Below are 22436 nucleotides of genomic sequence, written 5' to 3' on the forward strand. Positions count from 1 at the left end.
AGAGGGCACGTGATTATTGTCATACTTGATGCCCTAAAATTGCTCTTCAAATAATAAGGCACTGACCAAATTTTCTCCCCACTATTAACTTGAGACATAGGTGTAATCAAATTGCTTTCAATAAGCCAAAGAGTTTTTATGCCTGGATCTCTTTCATTAGAACCCTCCAAATAGGGAAAAAAAAATGTCACTTTAGACACAAGCCATTTTTAGGGGGGCAAAATCAAAGGTACTTAAATCATTTTGAAAAGGTTCACGTGGAAAGTAATTCATCATCAATGTGATTAAATAGCAATATTTGTATCTCAAAGCTTAGAAAAAACAGAATATCACTCTGGCTGTAAAATCATATATTTACTATGTTTGAAAGAAATAATACAAAAAAGAGAGAGAAAATAAAAGCAAACCCTAAAAGGTCACTAAAGAAGTCAGACCAACCTCATCACTTGCTTTGTATCATCTATTCATGCAACAGCAGTACTATTATTCCAACTGGACACAGTGAAACTCATCTTCATTTTCAAAAAGGGATCCAACTATTTAAAAAACCTTTGAAGCAGAGGATTTGCTGTATTAAAGATTATCTTCTGTTAGGCAACACTGGTACCCCTTGTTTGCAGAAGATGATTACATGGTGGTTTAAACCCTGGTTGTAAAGGAATGTGCCTCAAAAAAACAGGAAGGAAATCAATACTAGATCTATTCATTTAAAAAGCCAATGGATTAAACCTATTACTATTGATTTTCAATTAGTATGATGCCCCATAGTTTTGTTTTCAGTAGCAAAGGTATACAGCTTACGATTTAACCTTAAAAAGAAATAAAAGACTTATGCTCAAGTCATTTGGCCAAAAGATCAACAGGCTGCTCTTTGAGGGCCCCAGTTTAAGCTAATAAGGAACGCTAGAGTCTGTAAACATGTTTTCCATTCTTTTTTCCTCCTGTACCAATAGTGCTTCCTAGGCTCCTCATAAATCTTCTAGAAGAGGAGTAAAGCCACTTATACAAACTTTGCAGTTATAAACACCCTGACTTTTGATATACAGAAAGAACCAATACCCACACAGTCTACACAGAAGGTAGTGCAATAGCTACATGGCATTTTCCACACAGAAAAAATATTTGAAATTAAAACACATGCCTAGGGAGACAAAAATACTGAAACTCAAATTGTTTGGATCCCTTTTTGTAATGTTTACCCAAATAATATTTACATAGTGAAGAAAACAAAATAGGAAGGTGTGTCTGATCAGTTCTTGTTCAATTCTTACTGTCTAGATGTAAAAATCATATTCTGAAAAACAAGCAGAGCCTGAACAGAGGGGGCACGAGGCCAAAAACAGTGCTCTGGAAGGTCATTCTGTAGTTATTTTCAACAGGCTATATAACATGCCAATCATTACGCTCATCATAAACCGGCTTAAATTTAAATTATAACTGAATTTCTAATGAGTTCTTCTTGGCTAAGGGCGAAACAAATGACCTTAATGCCGATGAACATTTTGAGTTTTTGAGTCACTTATTTACAATTGAGGGCAGGCTTAATAACAAGATTCATCTTCCCAAGAATGAACTACCTATATATTTAATATATTTTGGTAACATATTTTCTTTGAATTATTATCAGGTATTATTTGGTAAATTATAGATAAAAAATTCACCTACACTATTTTAACTCACTTTTCTGTTTTCAATTTGCTTCAAATGCTAAAATAATCTTAAAAAGCAATGACTGATTTTCTGAATGAAAAAATTTTAAAGACAGAAAAACAACGACTTCTGTGCTGTTAAGAAATTTAGTCAGTCCGAGGCCACAAGTCTATCTATAAACTATTAACCAAATTTGAACACTATCTTACTCTATGCAAATGTCCATTAATGTTTAGAGCTGAAAGTATCAAACACATCTTCCAGCTTAGCTCTCTCCCTTTGGCAAAACTATGTGATGTCAGGCTCTGACTTCCAACTGCATATTTCCACAGATATGGTTAACCTACAACATTTCTATGTTAGCTTATTATGACAAACAAATGAAATTAAAAAATCCACAGGGTTCTCATTCACAATACTTTTTAAAAAAGCACATCCACTGTCAAAAATGCTATTTCCGAAGAGAAATAAACAAATTAAGAAATTTTTAAAAATGCAAAACAAAACTAAGATGTGCAAGGTCTACGTAGTAATACTGCTGGCTATGTCTTTCTATTACTCAACATGGGTTAAGCTTAGAGTATTAATTGAAAAATCATTCAGCACAGGAAACTTTTGCCCTCTCCAGCCTCTGTCACTAAACCCCAGAAATAATGGTATTTCTGTTATATAAGAAGCATATTTGAACTCTTAACATCCTTTCCAAACAGAAAACTAAATTAAAAAACTTAACACTCAAAAAAAGCTCTTCTCTTTTCCTTTGGGTGGATTTTAAGCTAATTATTGTATAAGCAATATTTTCTATTGAAGTTTCATGGACTCAAGGGCAAAATACTTATAATAAAAAAGTATAAAATTATCTAAATACGAATGTGAGAAATTTTATGTGAGGCCCAAAGTAACAGAAGTCTATTAGTAGATATCGGTCTCAAAGCATTAGCTTACTCTAGGCCACTGCTAAAATTCATTATGTCTCAAGAGTTTATAACATTCGACATATAGCCTTTGTTTGAGTGTCATTTTTCGTTAAAATTCTAAGGCATCTCACCTTCAAACTTTTTTTTTTTTATAATTCAACATTTACTTTAGAAATCAAATGCATCATTGCATAGAAGAGTTCTCATAAAACTGCCTGGTCCTACTGACAAAATACGGTTTCATGTCAGAGACCTACAGTAAATTTTCAGAAAAATGTTTTGGTATGTTTATGGTAAATCATACAAGAAGTATAAAGTTTAGATACTTAAAATTTCCAGAATCTGATATTTTCACCTTTATCCCTCTTAAAATTATTTTGCACGTCTTATAACAAAATACATACATACACCTCTATGTGTTACCTTTTAAACAAATATGATCCTGAATCTCATATTGAACAAAGAGAAAATGAATAATAAAAAAATAACTCTGGCATTATGCACATTAAACACTGTAAAAGAAAATATCCTGACAAAATATCAATCTGTCTTGATGATAAAAACCACCTATGACTGGGAGAAGGGAAAATCCAATTAACTTGGAAAAAGATCTAATTATTATAAAATCTCAGAAAAGTTTAGGTTGGGATTATAGTTCTTTACTTAAGCAGATCTGTGGTCCAACAATGAATTCATATAGAAAGCTAAACTTTAACTCTAGTTAGAAACAACCATGTTTTCTGGAACCTACTTAAAAAAAGTGTCTGGCAAATGAACACTCAGCCTTTGTACCTCCTGCAGGAAATAATGTTCCCCTTACAGTACTACATTTCAGAAGTTTAGCGTTTAAAAATTCTCCCCTCATCCAAAACAAAACAAACACCCCCACCCAATCCCAAACAAACCCAAGAACTCACATGACTAACATTTCTCATTCCTACACTCTTGCTGTGAGAAAGCCAGTGAGGTTGCAGACTACTAGAGGGAGAACAAACCTTGCAGGTGGGCTGCTGGTACAATTCCTGCTAAGTCTCTTCACCTTGGTTCAAAATCAGCTCCTGATGGAATCCACAAGAATATGTTTTTTCTTTTTAAAGCATATCTAAAAAAGGCAACTCCCCCCTCTAAAATTATTACAAAGTTAAAAGAAATGCAAATTAGCTACGATCTATTCCAAGCACAGCACCGCCAGAAGATTCACACACACTATTTGGTGTTTCATGTTGGTTTTCCTTTCATTCTTTTAAGGCAGTGGTTTCCACAGGTCAGTTCTGAGATAAGAAGCATGGTTCATGGCAGTTTGTTTTGCAACTCCAATTTGTTCTCTGGGAATATCTCAATTCATTCCCTGAAATTAGTGCTTTTTTGGTTCAGAACTCCAAAGACTGAAACAGAGCCTCTGGGTTCTTCCTGGCACAGGATGGTTTATAGCTGGCGCTCTTTTATCAGGTCCTCATACTCACATAGAAGCAACAGTTCACCTCTCTTTTTTTCTCAGGCTTCTACTCAAAAGTCATCAAGTTTGTAGGAACCTAAAAAATATAAGCATTAAAAACTGAGTTTAAAAGTTGTTTTTCAAAGGAGTATTTCTTATCTTTCCTTGTTATTTAGGCAAGCCCAAATCTTTCTACTTAAGTATCTTTGAAAAGGAACTTGATATAAGGAGCTTCAATAGTTTATGAATAATTAACATGCTAGAACATTTTTGAGAGAAAATCACCAAAATGAGTTAATACTCTTTCTAGTAAAATTACATCTATACAGGAGAAGGGGCAGAGACAATATCTTTCTTGTCTAACACAGGGGGCTCAGTAGACGTTTACCGAATGAATAAATGAGAGCAAGAGTAAGTATGACTCTGGTAGGGTGAGATTCCAGATACACTTGTTTGTCATTATTTATTTTCTCATTATATATTACAAAAATTCCTAGGTGCACATTTTTAAAATCAGCAAAAATAATTTTATAACAAACATTACTAAGAATTTATTTGTAAAATCATGATGAAAATAAGTACAGAAAAACAAAATTCCTTATTAGAGTTTCACTATGTTAAAACAAATCCTCACAACCAGTTTTCCAAAGTTGTACTGGGAGAGGTATTCATATGTCAGTGGTCTTTTCTGTTGTTACGACAGTTTAACAGCCCTCACAGTTTAGCAAACTCTCTCTGAAACCTATTATATGCAAAAACATGAATATCTTACAAGTGTCAGCTTCTGAATAAAAAAATTATGTTGGACAATGTAATCATAACTGAATTATAAATCAAATACAACACAAATGCTCAAGTGCTTAAAGTATAAATTTTCAGGTCTGATTATAAGAAACTCGTATTTGGCCGGGTGCGGTGGCTCACGCCTGTAATCCCAGCACTTTGGGAGGCTGAGGCAGGCAGATCACCTGAGGTCAGGAGTTTAAGACCAGCCTGGCCAACACTGTGAAACTCCATCTCTACTGAAAATACAAAAATTAGCTGGGCCTGTGGTGGGTGCCTGTAATCCCAGCTACTCAGGAGGCTGAGGCAGAAGAATGGCTTGAACCCGGGAGGCAGAGGTTGCAGTGCGCCAAGATCGCACCATTGCACTGTCCAGGCTGGGCAACAAGAGTGAAACCCTGTCTCAAAAAAAAAAGAAACTCGTATTTAAGTAAAGTAAAAGTTTCACTTCTTTTTAAGTTGCCTGAATGTGGTTTAAGGTATTTTGCATTTGAGTCAGAGTTTTCTACCAAAACTTTCACAGGTTCTACTTATAAATTTGCCACTATTCTAATTCTTGCAAGTATAGAAACAAATATTTATACACATCTGGTTGACTTGCTCCACAGAAATACTCACTAATACAGTAAAAGAAATTGAACCTTTAAGCTGGTATATGTATATATTGTCTAGATTCGTCTTGGAATCTGAGATTTAAAAAAAAAGTCTTAATACCCTAAATTACATTTAAAGAAAATGTATAGCAATGACGTGAATCCTGAAAGGCTTAGTCTAGACAAAGCCTGATCTGTTTCTTTCATTCTGCCCCAGACACTAACCTGACAAGGCAAAAAATAATTTTCGCCCTATGACATTTCATGTCCTTTATGGAGGTTGCTAAAAATGGTACTAAATACTGCTATTGGTGTTTCATATATATTTGAAACAATAAAAATTATGAGAGAACAAAGCCCACTCCAACAATATTTAACAAAAATGCCCTTGGGATTGGGACAAGATGGCCAACTAGATACAGCCAGGAAGAGCTTCTCCCACCAAGAGACATCTGAGTATCTAGTAGACCAGCATACTCCAAGCCTATCTTCTGAGAGGATGCACTGAGAGAAAATCACCAATTTTCTGAGAGTGGGTGGAGAGATGATGCAGAACCAGGGTTGAAGAGCGAAGAAGCTAGGAACCCTGCACAGGGTTGTGGAGTGCTGGGACTCATTCCTGGCCCTGAACAGCTCCTAAGGAAGGGGTGAGTAAAGTAACTGTTGAATGGCCCACTCTCACCACAAACCGTTGGGATCCTAGTGGCAGGAGATCCCATAATCCTCCTGGATATTTGAGTTGCCAGGGAGAACTGCCTGGAGAGCTGGCAGAGACAGAGCTTAGGTCTACATGGAGCCCAGGGTGTATGGTGTGGGGAAAGCTGCAAAGGAACACGGCCATAGGCGCCCACCCACCAAGGCTCTTCATACTCCTCTAGGTGGCCCTGACCTTTGTTAACTGCCATATTTGGAGACAGCAGGGCTGTCTTTCCCATGGGACTAGGATGAGTCTGAGCTGCATGTCCCATTGTCTGCTGGCCCCTTCCAAAGTCCTTGTTTGGCCACTCCCATGGGAGCAGGCACACAGTGCAGCTTCCACTATTCTGTTGGAATGCTTTTGTGGGTGATTGTCACCATAATGCTTTTACCAGTGGCCTCCACCATCCTGCCAGAACACTTTCACCAGTGGCCCCTGAGGAAGTGCTTTTGCCAGTAGCCCCTGATGGAGAGGTTTTGCCAGCAGCCTGGGAGCACCTTGGTCCACCCAGTGCAGCTGGTGGTCGACCTCAAGAGGCCAGAGGAAAAAGCCAGGGGCCTAGTCCCATCCCCTTGGGAGTTAGAGCACACAGCCCAGGAGTGCCAAGCTGAACCTTGGCTCTCTGAAGACATCCAGAAAGGAAGCCAATTGACTATACCCAACTTACACCACAGTCAAACCCTAAAGGGAAATCAAGAACATAAAAACAAAAGGCACCATCCAAAAGTCAGCAACTTCAAAGGATAAAGGAACATCAACCCTCACAGATGAGAAAGAACCAACGCAAGAACTCTAGCAACTCTAAAAACCACAGTGTCTTCTTACCTCCAGACAACTACAACGGGTTCCCAGCAATGGTTCTTAACCAGACTGAAATGACAGACTTAGGATTTAGAATCTGAATAGCAAGGAAGCTCAGTGAGATACAGGAGAAAGTGAAACCCAGTTTAAGGAAAACAGTAAAACAATCCAAGAGTTGAAAGATAATACAGCCATTTTAAGAAAGAACCAAACTGAACCTCTGAAATTTAAAAATTCACTCTAGGAATTTCTTTTTCTTTTCTTTTCTTTTTTTTTTTGAGATGGAGTCTTGCTCTGTTGCCCCGGCTGGAGTGCAGTGGCATGATCTTGGCTCACTGCAACCTCCGCCTCCCAGGTTCAAGCGATTCTCCTGCCTCAGCCTCCCTAGTGGCTGGGACTACAGGTGTGCACCAACATGCCTGGCTAATTTTTCTATTTTTAGCAGAGACGGGGTTTCACCATGTTGGCTGGGCTGGTCCCGAACTCCTGACCTCAAGCAATCTGCCTGCCTTGGCCTCCCAAAGTGCTGGGATTACAGGTGAGAGCCACCACTCCCAGCCTAGGAATTTCATAATGCAATTGGAAGCATTAACAACAGAATAGACCAAACCAAGGAAAGAATCTCAGAACTCGAAGAGCACTCCTTCAAATTAACAGAGACAACAATAATGAAAAAATTTTTAAAAATGAGCAAAACCTTTGATAAATATGGGATTATGTAAAGAGACTAAACCTATGACTCACTGGTGTTACTGCAAGAAAAGGAGACAGAGTAAGCAACTTGGAAAACATATTTGAGGATACAGTCCACAAAAATTATCCCAATCTTGCTACAGAAGTTGATGTGCAAACTCAAGGAATTCAGACTCCCCACAAGATACTATACAAGATGACCATCCCCAAGACACTTAATCATCACATTCTCCAAGGTCAATACAAAAGAAAAAAATCTTAAATGGAGCTTGAGAAAAGGGGCAGTAAAGGGAACCTCATCAGGCTAACAGTGGACCTTTCAGTAGAAACCTTACAAGTCAGAAGAGGCTGGGGGCCTATTTTTAGCATCCTTAAAGAAAAGAAATTCCAGCTTGGAATTTCATGTCCCACCAAACTAAGCTTCATAAGTGAAGGAAACAGAAAATCCTTTTCAGACAAGCAAAGACTAAGGAATTCACTGTCATCAGACTTGCCTTACAAGAGGTCCTTTAAGGAGTGCTACATGTGGAAATGAAAGAAAAATAACTGCCACCACAAAAACACACTTAAGTATATAGTCTACTGACACTATAAAGCAACGATACAATGAAGTCTACATAACAAGCAGCTAACAACATGATGACAGGATTAAATCCTCACACATCAATAGTAACCTTGAATGTAAACAGGCTATAAAGGCAAAGTGGCAAGCTGGACAAAGAAGCAAGACCCAACTGTCTGCTGTCTTCAAGAGAACCATCTCACATGTAACAACATACGTAGGCACAAAGTAAAGGTATAGAGAAAGATTTACCAAGCAAATGGAAAACAAAAAAGAACAAAGGTTGCTAGTCTTATATTAGATACAACAGACTATAAACTAACAATGGTCAAAAAGGACAAAGAAGGGTATTACATAATGACGAAGGGTTCAGTTCACCCAGAAGACATAACTATCCTAAAGATATATGCACCCAAAATTGGAGTATCTAGATTCAGAAAATAAGTTCTCAGAGACCTACAAAGAGACTTAGATAACTACATAATGGAAGACTTTAACACCCCACTGATACTGTCAGGCAGATCACTGAGGCAGAAAACTAACAAAAATGTTCTGGACTTAACATTTGACAAACTAGACCCAACAGACATCTACAGAATACTTCATTCAACAATACAAGAATATGTATTCTTCTCACTGGCACAAGGCACATTCTCTAAGATCAACCACATGCTTGGCCATAAAGCAAGTGCCAACATATTCAAAAAAATTGAAATCATACCAACCATACCCTCAGACTACGGTACAATAAAACTAGAAATCAATACCAAGAAGGTTTCTCAAAACCACACAATTATATGGAACTTAAACAACTTTCTTCCAAATGACTTTTGGGTAAAGAATGAAATTATGACAGAAATCAAAAAACGATTTAAAACTAAGGAAAACGAGACACAACATACCAGACTCAATACCTATGTCAAGAAGTTAGAAAGAGCTCAAATTAACAACCTAACATCATACCTGGAGGAACTAGAAAAACAAAACGAAACCAACCCCAAAGCTAGCAAAAAGAAATAACCAAAATCAGAGCAGAAGTGAATGAAATTGAAATGTGAAAATGCATACAAAAGAGCAATGAAACCAAAAGTTGGTTCTTTGAAAGAAAAAACAAGATCGATAGACTGGTAGCTAGATTAACAAATAAAACAAGAGAAAAGATCCAAATAATCACAATCAGAAATTACAAAGGTGACATACAACTGACTCCACAGAAAAACAAAAAATCCTCAGAGACTAACACTTACATGCACACAAACTAGAAAACCTAAAAGAAATGTATAAATTCCTGGAAACACAACCTCTGAAGATTGAATGAGGAAGAAACTGAATCCCTAAAAAGACCAATAATGAGTTCCAAAACTGAATCAGTAATAAACAACCTACCAACCCAAAAAAGCCTTGGGATAGATGGATTTCACAGTTGAATTCTACCACATGTACAAAAAAGAGCTAGAACCAATCCTCCTGAAAATATTCTGAAAAATCGAGAAAGACTCCTCCCTAACTCATTCCATGAAGCCAACATCATTCTGATACCAAAAACTAGCAGAGACACAATGAAAAAAACAGAACTACAGGTCAATATACTGATGAACACAGACACAAAAATTCTCAACAAAATATTGGCAAACTGAATCCAGCAGCATATCAGAAAGTTAATTTACCACAATCAAGTAGACTTTATTCCTGAGATGCAAGGTTGGTTCACCAGATGCAAATCAATAAATGTCATTCACCACATAAACAAAATTAAAAACAGAAAACCATATGATCATCTCAAAAGATGCAAAAAAGGCTTTTGATAAAATTCAACATCCTTTCATATTAAAAGCCCTCAACAAATTAGGCACTGAAAGAACATATCTCAAAATAGTAAGAGTCATCTATGGCAAACCCACAGCAACATCATTCTAAATGGGCCAAAGTTGGAAGTATTCCCTTACAGAACTGGAAGAGGACAAGGATGCCCACTCTAACCACTCTTATTCAACATAGTACTTACTGGAGGTCCCAGACAGAGCAATCAGACAACAGAAAGAAATAAAAGGCATTCAAATAGAAAGAGGAAGTCAAACCATCTCTCTTAAGACTATATGATGTTATATCTAGAAAACCCCATAGTCTCTGCCCCAAAGCTCCTAGATCTGATGAACAACTTCAGCAAAGTTTCAGGATACAAAATCAATGTACAAAAATCAACAGCATTTCTATACACCAATAACATTCAAACTGAGAGCCAAATCAAGAACACAATTCCATTTACAATAGCCACAAAAAGAAAAAAGTATCTAGGGATACAGCTAATCAAGGAGGTAAAAGATCTCTACTATGAGAATTACAAGCCGGGCACAGTGGCTCACACCTGTAATCCCAGCACTTTGGGAGGTGGAGGTGGGTGGATCACAAGGTCAGGAGATCGAGACCATCCTGGCTAACACAGTGAAACCCCGTCTCTACTAAAAATACAAAAAATTAGCTGGGCATGGTGGCATGCGCCTGTACTCCCAGCTACTCGGGAGACTGAGGCAGGAGAATCGCTTGAACCCGGGAGGTGGAGGTTGCAATGACCCGAGATCACGCCACTGCACTCCAGCCTGGAGACAGAGCAAGACTCTGTCTCCAAAAAAAAAAGTTAAAAAAAAAAAAGGGAATTACAGAACATTGCTCAAAGTAATCAGAGATGACACAAACAAATGGAAAAGCATTCCATGCTCACGGACTGGAAGAATACTGTTAAATGTCCATATTGTCCAAAGCAATCTACAGATCCAATGCTGTTCTTATCAAACTACCAATGACATTCTTCAAAGAATTAGAAAAAACCATTCTAAAATTCATATGGAACAACAACAACAACAACAACAACAGCCCAAATAGCTAAAGCAATTCTAAGTAAAAAGAACAAAGCTGGAGGCATCACACTATCTGACTTCAAACTATACTACAAGACTACAGTAACCAAAAAATAGCATGGTACTGGCACAAAAACAGATACCAATGGAACAGTATAGAGAGCCCAGAAATAATGCCTCACACCTACTACCATCTGATCTTTGATAAAGCTGACAAAAACAAGCAATGGGGAAAAGACTCCCTATTCAATATGCTGCTAGGATAACTGGATAGCCATATACAGAAGATTAAAACTGGACCCCTTCCTTACACTGTATACAAAAATCAACTCAAGATGGATTAAAGACTTAAATGCAAAACCTAAAACTATAAAAACCCTGAAAGATAACCTAGGATATACCACTCTGGACACAGGCCCTGGCAAAGACTTCACAATGAAGACTCCAAAAGCAGTTGTAACAAAAACTGACAAACAGGACCTAATTAGCAAGCTTCTGCATAGCAAAAGAAACTATCAGCAGAATAAACCAACATTCCTAGAGAATGAGAGAAAATATTTTCAAACTATGTATCTGAAAAAGGTCTAATATCTAGAATCTATAAGGAACTTAAATTTGCAGCAAAAAACAACCCCATTAAAAAGTGGGCGAAGGACATGAACAGACACTTCTCAAGAGAAGAAATACACATGGCCAACAAGCATTTGAAAAACGGCCAATATCACTAATTGCCAGAGAAATGCAAATCAAAACTGCAATGAGATACCATCTCACACCAGTCAGAATGGCTAAGTCAAAAAATAACAGACGTTGGCAAGGTTGCAGAGAAAAGGGAATACTCATACACTTGGTGGGAATGTAAGTTCAGCCACCGTGGAAAGCAGCTTGGAGATTTCTCAAAGATCTTAAAACAGAACTACCATCCAACCCAGCAATCCCATTACTGAGCATATGCCCATAGGAAAATAAATTGTTCTACCAAAAAGACACATGTATGTTCATTCCAGCAGTATACACTATAGCAAAGACATGGAATCAACCTAGGTGCCCATCAACAGTGGATTGGATAAAGAAAATGTGGTACATATATGCTATGGAATACTACACAGTGATTTTTAAAAAACAGTGAAATTATGTCCTTGGCAGCAACATGAATGCAGCTGGAGACCATTAAGTGAATTAATGCAGGAACAGAAAACCAAATACTGCATGTTCTCACTTATAAGTGGGAGGTAAACATTGAATATACCTAGACACAAAGATGAGAACAATCAACGCTGAGCATCACCAGAGGGGGGAGGGTGCGAGAGGGGCAACGGTTGAAAAACCAGTGGGTACTCTGCTCACTACCTGGGTGACAGGATCATTTACACACCAAACCTCAGTGACACGCAATATACCCATGTAACAAACCTGCACAAGTACTCTCTGAACCCAAAAGTCAAAAAACAAACAAAGCGAATGGACTTAAAGGATGAAGAAAGTTTGAATCCACCATTTTTTACTCGTGTAACCCGTGTAGGTCATTTTGTATTAAGGAGCCTTAGTTTCGATTATCAAGAAAGGGTAATAACTTACATCCTGATATGACAGGGTGAAAAATACTTCCGTAAGCTTTCTAAGCTTATATAGTGTATCATATTCAATATTACCTACTGATAATGCTAACTATAGACTTCTGCATTATCAATATGCTAAGTCAATGATTTTCAAATATATTTAACAAACAACTGGTTCTACAAAAAGTCTATATAAATTTCTATAAATGCGGCTATGTTTTTTATGTCTGCTCTACCAATCTGTGGTTCAACTCTGTGCAACAGGGTTTGGGGAAAACAACACAATGGATTCCTGCTCTTCTGCAGCTGAAAGCCTTTCAATTAGACCATTTTTGTTTCAGTAAAATAAAAGCAAATAAAATTCAAATGGTTTTTGGTTTCACTACCACCACAGAAACCCACATCAAATTGTCAACAGATGCAATAAAGATGAATTCAAATAATTTTTATTAATTTAATATGCCATCTAATTTTTACCCTTTAGAGAACTATACTCTGACTACTATACTAGCTACCTTTCTGTGCTTTGAACTCACCTTAAGCTTGTTCCAGCTTCAGGCTCCCTGCACTTGCTCTTCCCTTAAACAGCACTCTGGTCTCCTTATAGCTCGTTCCTTCTTGTGGTTCTTGTCAGTACCATCTCCTCAGGCAGATCTTTGCTGCCCACCCTTATGTTATCAAAAGTTGTCTGTACTCCCATTGCTCTACATCACATACTTCCATTGTTTTCTTTATATAGTTCTGACTGTTTGAAATTTTGTTACTTGTTTGCATGATTATTGTCTAGCTCCTCACTAAGATGTAGACCTTCATGTCTTATTAACTGTAATCAACAAGAATAAAAACACCACCATTCTCCTAGTTAATTCAGAACTAGTCTGTTTACTTCTCTTGGAACTCTTTTACGTATATTCCCAAATTATGGACTATTCTGAGAATTAGGAGAAATGCTTACCTGTTGTTTGTTACTTTGGCAGGCTGCACTCAAATGCTTAAACCATAACATTGCATTCATTCTACTGCCAGCTTGAAACTTGTACGAATTTCCTAAAATTATCCAAAATAAGGGGGAAATATTAAAAATGTAAGGACAATGACACATAATAATTCTGCCAGATAATAATGAGCAAATTAAACATGACAAGAGTTTTCAGTTTTAGAATTCTATTCAACACCTCCATTTTATTGTGTTTCCTATTTTTATTGTATTTCCAATACAATAAAGAGTTCTTGATGCAACACATTTACATGCTATCATATATTCAGAAAGTCACTTTTGCTGCTTATGAATTAGAAGAAATAATTTTGTCTCCTTAAATATTCTTTAGAAGAAAATACACCTAAATAAAATAACTGTGTGGCATCTCTAGATCTGTGTGGATAAGACTGCAGAATATTGGTTCTGAATACTTACTACTTAGACGATCTAAATATTAGATTTTTTTTTTTTTTGAGATGGAGTCTCGCTCTGTCGCCCAGGCTGGAGTGCAGTGGCATGATCTCAGCTCATTGCAACCTCTGCCTCCCAGTTTTACGAGATTCTCGTGCCTTGGCCTCCCAAGAAACTGGGATTACAGGTGTGCACCACCATGCCCAGCTAAGTTTTTTGTATTTTTAGTAGAGACGGGGTTTCACCATGTTGGCCAGGCTGGTCTCGAACTCCTGACCTCAAGTGATGTGCCTGCCTTGGCCTCCCAAAGGGCTGGGATTACAGGCGTGAGCCCCCACACCTGGCCTAAATATTAGTAGATGTTAATGTTAAGTTTTAACATGCCAAAATGCTTCAACATGTTTAACACTTAAACACTAGCTATTTAATATAATTAAGGATTAGTCATGTAACATTGATAGACTATGCTTTTAGTCTTTAGTTACAAGATACTTGTCAATATTATTACAGATTTCCGGCTCTGTTGAGGGCTCTTGGGGAAAGTCTAGGAGGCAACTTTCTCTCTTTTAAGAAATTAGAAATTCATTTGTGCTGTGTGTATTTTGTAGTTTCTATATTGACTTTAATTCAAGACTGACATATAATGAGGATATTTTAAATGGTTATATGTATTAAGGTGAGGAAGCAATAAATTGAGAAAAGAAAGGATCCATGTACTATAGGCTGCTCTAAATTAAGCTTTATTTCCTTTTTTCATTGACCTAAGTTCTTTTTATTTCGCAATTTTTGTTGAATTCTATTCTTTCCTTAATAAATGCATTCAATGGCCAAGAGCCTAACTATATTTAAGCATTATTCAGCTTTTCCTTGAGACTCTAACACTCAAATAACTTTTTCACTTTCCGAAGTAATTGTTTCCTCACCAAATGTTTAATTAGTCAAGTAACATTGTTACACTTGCTGAACTCAGACACAGACATTAGGTCAATGTGAAAAGAAGCCATATCTACAATTAAGCTGGTCACAGCTACAATTTACATACTCACCCCTCCCTTGCAAAAAACCATTAGTATAGATAGACTTCATAAAATTTTGGCTACCTGAAGTAGTTGTATTTGGCATGCTAAGAGAAACTGAAGAAAACAAAGAATCTGTTAACTAAATCCAATGAAAATGCTCTCATGTTAAAATGTAATTTCATGAATTATGCCTTTGATATGGGAAGGAGGCTGGGGCTTTGAATTCAAAATTTTGAGTAGGCTTCTATACACCAACAGCAACCAAACAGAGAATCAAATCAAGAACTCAATGCCTTTTATAATAGCTGCAAAACAAACAAAACAAAATAAAACAAAACAACCGCTTAGGAATATACCTAACAAAGGAGTCAAAAGATCTCTACAAGTAAACTACAAAACACTGCTGAAAAAAATCACTGATGACACAAATAAATGGAAACACATCCTATGCTCATGGATGGGTAGAATCAATATTGGGAAAATGACTATACTGCCAAAAGCAATCTACAAATTCAATGCAATCACCATCAAAATACCACTATCATTCTTCACAGAATTAGAAAAAACAACTCTAAAATTCGTATACAATCAAAAAAGAGCCCACCACAGCCGAAGCAAGACCAAGTGAAAGAATAAATCTGGAGGCATCACACTACCTGATTTCAAACTATACCATAAGGCCACAAGTCACCAAAACAGCATGGTACTGGTATGAAAATAGGCACATAGACCAATGGAATAGAATAGAGAACTCTGAAGTAAACCCAAATACTTACAGCCAACTTATCTTCAACAAAGCAAATAAAAACATAAAGTGGGGAAAGGACACTCTTTTTAACTAATGGTGCTGGGATAATTGGCTAGCCGCATGTAGGAGAGTGAAACTGGATCCTCATCTCTCACCTTATACAAAAATCAACTCAAGATGAATTAAGGACTTATCTAAGACCTGAAACTATAAAAATTCTAGAAGACAACATTGGAAAACCCTTCTAGACACTGGCTTACGCAAGGATTTCATGACCAAGAACCCAAAAGCAAATGCAATAAAAACAAAGATAAATAGTTGAGACCTAATTAAATTAAGAGCGTTTGCACAGCAAAAGGAACAGTCAGCAGAGTAAACAGACAACCCACAGAGTGGGAGAAAAATCTTCACAATCTATACATCTGACAAAGGACTAACATCCAGAATCTACAATGAACTCAAAACAAATCAGTAAGAAGAAAACCAATCCCATCAAAAAGTGGGCTAAGGACATGAATAGACAATTCTCAAAAGAAGATATACAAATGGCCAACAAACAAATGAAAAAATGCTCCACATCACTAATGATCAGGGAAATGCAAATCAAAACTACAATGAGGATACTACCTTACTCCTGCAAGAATGGCAAAAATAAAAAAAAAGAAAAAACAGTAGATGTTGGCATGGATGTGGTAAACATGCAACACTTCTACACTGCTGGTGGGAATGTAAACTAGTACAGCCACTATGGAATACAGTGTGGCGATTCCTTGAGGAACTAAAAGTAGAATTACCATTTGATCTAGCAATCCCACTACTGGGTATCTATCCAGAGGAAAAGAAGTCATTATATGAAAAAGATACTTGCATGCGCATGTTCACAGCAGCAAATTCACAATTGCAAAATCGTGGAACCAACCCAAATGCCCATCAATCAACGAGTGGATAAATAAACTGTGGTATATATATGTGATAGAATACTACGCAGCCATAAAAAGGAATGAATTAACAGCATTTGCAGTGAACTGGATGAGACTGGAGACCATTATTCTAAGTGAAGTAACTGAGGAATGGAAAACCAAACATCATATGTTCTCACTGATATGTGGGAGCTAAGCTATGAGGATGCAAAAGCATAAGAATGATACAATGGACTTTGGGGACTTGGGGAGAAAAGTGAGAAGGGAGATGAGGGACAAAAGACTACAAATAGAGTGCACTGTATGCTGCTTGGATGGTGGGTGCACCAAAATCTCACAAATCACCACTAAAGAACTTACTCATGTAACCAGATACCACCTGTACCCCAATAACTTATGGGAAAAAAATGCTGAGTAGGGTGTATTTATTCTGTAAATCAATCTACTTAATCTAAAAACAAGACATTTTGGTATTATTATTTTTTCCTGCCTCCAACATATTTGCTTACTTATTTACTTAAAACACTGAAACATCATAAAAGTGGGATATCTGTTGATACAAAATAGTATCCGAATAAACAGAGGTCAAAACATACTTGTGAAATCAATAAAAGGTAACATAATATTCCAGTTGTGAACTGCTGAAAGTATCTTTCTGGTACTTGTCAATAGCTAGCAGTTGTTATGATGGAAGAAAAGCAACCACTTGGGGATATTTTCTGATGAGCCTTGAGGTATCCACTACAGTCACAGGTAGAGTAAGAACATATGATGTGATTCTACATGGTCCATCCTCCAATTTCTCATATCTACTTTATAAACTCCAATGGCCAATAGCCAGTTATTTTATTCATAAGTGTCTTTCTATATACTGTATGTAAAATATTATAATTAACTTGGAAAGTGATCTGAGTCAAATATATTCAGAAAGTCACTGTTTTGCTGCTTATGGATTAAAAGAAATAATTTTGTTCTTAAATATTCTTTAGAATAAAATACATCTAAATAAATACAATAATTATGTGGCATCTCTAGATCTGTGTGGATAAGACTGCAGAATATTGGTTCTGAATAATTTAATTAAAAGTGACAGAATAAATATTTAAAGGAAAACTCTGCCACTTTCAGAACTTAAGAATAACAGTCCATTTCAAGGTATTGATGAAGGAAGGAGTAGGGCCTATATGGCAAGTCTCTAAAAATTTGAAGTAACAGTGGGGTATATATTCTCAAATTCCCTCCCTCCTTTCCTAGTTAGGTCTCCAGGGATTAGCTGGGCTTTTAATTTTCAAGCATATGCCCATGGAGCAAAGAAAATAAGCTCCAAAAATATTATTAAAACACATAGCCGGGCGCGGTGGCTCACCCTTGTAATCCCAGCACTTTGGGAGGCTGAGGTGGGCGGATCACGAGGTCAGGAGATTGAGACCACGGTGAAACCCCGTCTCTACTAAAAATACAAAAAAATTAGCCGGGCGTGGTGGCAGGCGCCTGTAGTCCCAGCTACTCGGAGAGGCTGAGGCAGGAGAATGGCGTGAACCCGGGAGGCGGAGCTTGCAGTGAGCCGAGATTGCGCCACTGCACTCCAGCCTGGGCGACAGAGGGAGACTCCGTCTCAAAAAAAATAAATAAATAAATAAAAAATAAAAAAAAAATAAAAAAAATAATAAAATACATAATGGGACAGAAGTATTTCCCAATAGATAAAACTACACAAGCACTTTCCCTCTTGAGTATTCCAGTGAAACTAGGTTTTGGCTCATCAAGTTCTTCATGTATGCATAAAACATTATATATATGACATGTATATACACACACACACATACATACATACAAATACACAAACACATATATATATATGCAGTATCGTAAGCCCCAGTTATTCTAACAATTCACCTTTCTCAGAGTCAGTCAGCAGGAAGAGATCAGGATGTTCAGGGTCATCAGCCATCATCACCATCCATCCTACCACAGATACATTCTTATTGGATGTTGATTTGAACTGAGAGAAAAAAAGATAATTAGTGGAAACAGAAAATTTATGGTTTATTCTAGCAAAACTTCAGTGTTAGGGAGTGTATTTTCAGTTTCTCCTAATGAAAGATGAGATTTGTGACTTCATGCTGGTCTCGGTCAGCCTGGGGCCTTTTACTGCTGAATTTCATCCTAGGCATGCCTTCTTCAGATCATCTCCTACTTTCCAGACCTTCCCAGCTTCAACTCTTCATCAAAACCTAACTGACCTATTCTCTATTCCCAGAGAGCATAATATGTTTGTGAATATGATATATTAATCTGTTGTTTTTTTCTGAATTACTGTACTACTTATAGGAAGGACATTTGCATTTTAGTAGCTATGCTATCTTAAATCTGATGATGTAATAAATCAGCAGTGCTATCAGAGTTCTTTTTTTTCTTGAGACAGTCTCACTCTGTTGCCCAGGCTGTGGTGCAGTTGTGTGATCTCAGCTCCCTGCAACCAGATAATTCTTAATGACAATATTCTTACTTGTATTTTTCAAAAAAGAAGGGTATTCTTAGCATGTCTATTACTTTTGTAGTTAACTATTCTTTCATTATTATTATTTTAGCTACAACTTCTTTTTTTAATTATGAGAAAGGGCAGTTATAAAAGAACAGGCTGGCTTAAGCTAGTGCTTAAGACTATGTATGTGAAGCCATTCAGGTATTGTTTAAAAATGAAACAGTGCATTGTATAAGGAAGTGTACATGGTAAAACACTAAAGAAAAACAAGGCGACAATTAACAAGAAATTCAGGACAGCGACAGGCTGTGGATATGGTTGACAGGAAAGAAGTGGATGCCTCTGGGAAGGCTTTGATGGTTGTAGTAACATTCTGTTCCTCATACTGGGTGGAGAGTATACAGGTGTTCATTTTATTTATTATGCTTTAAAATGTACATGTACACTACCTATCTTCTTTTGTATGTATGATACGCTTCATGATTAAAGGAAATGGGAAAAAGAATGAACATGGCACATTTATAACAACATGAAATTGAAATATGAAAGCTAAAGAAATCAATAAGTTTTAGTACTGTGAAGAATGAAATTGGCCCCACCACAGGACTGCTGATTTGACAGCTCATAAATGTACTTCAACATGAATAGTATGATCTTCTAATATTCTTTTCCTAAGCCCAAAAACTTCTACCTCAATTCCTTTTTTCAAAAAATAAAAAGTAACTCAAGCAACATAAACTGCTTCAGAAACAGGGATGAAACTAGAGTGCAAATGCCCTTTAAACACCAGCTGAATCCCATCACATTCCCCAGACATAATCATCACTTGAGGTGACAACCTCCAGACCTTATTCTATGCATTTATTATATCAGAGGCTTGTGTCATTGCTGCTGTTGGTTTTTACATATTAATGGGGAATATATTTACACTCTGACTTGTGTTTTTCATCTATCAGTAACCATTTCCTTATTGATAAGTATTTTGGGTATTTCCAGATTTCTGTTGTCATAAATATTATAGAAATATTCTTCTACAGATAATCTTTGTGCACCTGTTCAAAAATTTCTGTAGGACAGATTCTCAGATGAGGAATTTCTGGTTATTACCAAGCCAAATACTGACTCGGACTGGCCACCACAAAAGCAATACCAATTTAGATTTTTACCAGCCATGGATGACAGTCTGTTTCCCCATATCATGACCAATGCTATATCATCAATCTTTTAAACTTTTGTCTAATGGCAGGAAAGTGTCTCCCTTAATTTGCATTTTTAAATAGTAAGTGAGGTTGATCACTCTACCCACACAAACTCTGTTCTTCATAGGCAAAAAATTATATACTTTATAGAATACTAAAATAAGGTATACAGACTTCCATATGTCCCACTTCTGGGTTTATATATATACATGAACAGGTGTATTTTAATCTATGATTTTTTTTCTCCTCCAGCTTTTTATTTTGAAAAAATTCAAACTGTATAGAAGTTGAGAATGCCACAATGATTAGCCATATATCCTTAATCTACATTTTTGTATTTGATCTCTCTGAACATTCAAATGCAAATTGCAGACATCCTAACATTGAACCCTAAATATTTCAACACGTGTCTTTTAATAACAAGAATATATTCCTATACAATCACAACGTAATTGTCATTTCTAAGAAATTGAAGAGACAACCACATAAAGTCCATAGTACATTTTCTTAAGTTGTTCCAATAATAACCTTTATAGCTTTTTAAATTTTTTCCCCAATATAACTCCAGGATTCAACTAAAAAACATACATGGCATTTAGTTGTCAAGTCTCCTTTAATCTAGAACAGTCCTCCTGTCCCCCTGCCCTTACTCCACCTGCCAAGTTTTTGACTTTTTAAGAATCTAGGCCAGTTGTCTCATAGAATGTCCCACAATTTGCATTTGATTATTTCCTCATAAGATTCAAGTTAAATATTTTGGCAAAAAAAAAAAAACAAAACAAAACCCAAAAACAACAACAACACAGGTGGTGATATGTTTAAATAGTGATTTTAATCTTTTATCGGTTGCTTACATATAGCAGATATTTTCCTCCAATGTATTTGTATTTTAACTTTATTTGAAAACGATTAAAATTTTTTTCTTCCATTTAGTTCTGTGCCATATTTTTCTATCTCAAAATTAATACTAAATATAGATATAGACCTGTCTCTATACCCTCTAACCTGTTCTTCAAATTTATTCTTTAATTATATTTTAATTTAATTAGAAAAGATGAGAAATGTGGTCAATTTCCATGGTACTCAATAAGATTTTCTCACAACCTGCTATGCTTTAATTTCCAAACATTTTGCATACATTACCTATCAAAAACTTCATGTAATTAAAAACCCAAACTATAACATACTAGTAACTTTTTATGCACAAGCAACAATGCAAAGCACAAAACAATATTTAACATATCCATTAGATGACAAATTCAGTTATAATTTCTCTAATTTGGACTTTTTCTCATTGAAACTAAGAAAAAAGAAAAAAACAAAATAATCATTTTATTTTGAATAATGACTTTTCTACAACAGTCAGCTAAGTGAAATCTATCCAGCAAGTATCTCAATGTGGCTATGTGAAAAGTTACTTTCTATATGAAGATAAAGGATTTAATTGAACTGAATGAATCCAACCTTTTTCTCACTTTGAGAACAGGAGTACTAACTCTACAAATTGTTCTAGCAAAACTAATCTGTGTAAATGTTGTAGGGTATATAGGCATTATTGTCAATTTGACCAGAATACAAAAAATGAATATTCACAGAAGAAATCTCCATGATCCTTCACTCAAGTCCTTTATCTCAATGCAAGAGCTATCTTAACAATTATATAATAACAGTGAGCAAAAAAGCTAGTGCTTAAGAATATATATGATCCCACTGAGGTACAGTTAAAAAATGAAACCATGGATTAATTAGGGAAACATATATGCTAACACTCTGAAGAAAAGCAAGACAATGAGTCATGATGGTCAGGACAGTGGCAGGTGGTGGGTATGGCTGATAAAGAAAGGCAATGCTATCTTATGGTACTTCCCACATTCATTTAAACCAACAATGTTCTTTTCTATACCTCTGGTTTGATTAAAGGGCTAAAACTATGAGAATAAAGAAGAGTTTCTCTGAATTACTCTGAATTACACAGTATCATTTGGTTAAGTTTTTTTTTTTTTTTCTCATTCAAGCCAGTTTTATTTCACTTGCAAAGTAATAAAAATAAAAATAATGCCTGGCATTATTTTCTTTTTTTGACGGTTTTTTTTTTTATACTTTAGGTTTTAGGGTACATGTGCACAATGT

The 22436-nt window shown here is 36.3% G+C and overlaps 1 protein-coding gene across 4 annotated transcripts in view; it reads right to left on the bottom strand.

The window, feature by feature from the left end:
- Window positions 1–335: 335 nt before the first annotated feature.
- The window catches only part of RALGPS2 (Ral GEF with PH domain and SH3 binding motif 2), a 224168-nt gene continuing 202067 nt past the window's right edge, over window positions 336–22436 (bottom strand). For all 4 annotated transcript variants that reach the window (XM_032160889.2, XM_058441904.1, XM_032160893.2 and 1 more), the window contains 3 exons: window positions 18519–18624; window positions 13501–13592; window positions 336–4099 (listed from right to left, as the gene is read on the bottom strand). In XM_032160889.2, the coding sequence (XP_032016780.1) occupies window positions 4070–4099; window positions 13501–13592; window positions 18519–18624 (228 nt within the window). In that variant the 3' untranslated portion in view covers window positions 336–4069. The remainder of the gene's footprint in view (window positions 4100–13500; window positions 13593–18518; window positions 18625–22436) is intronic.

Source organism: Hylobates moloch, unplaced genomic scaffold (genome assembly GCF_009828535.3).
Source record: "Hylobates moloch isolate HMO894 unplaced genomic scaffold, HMol_V3 SCAFFOLD_8, whole genome shotgun sequence".
Taxonomy (NCBI): domain Eukaryota; kingdom Metazoa; phylum Chordata; class Mammalia; order Primates; family Hylobatidae; genus Hylobates; species Hylobates moloch.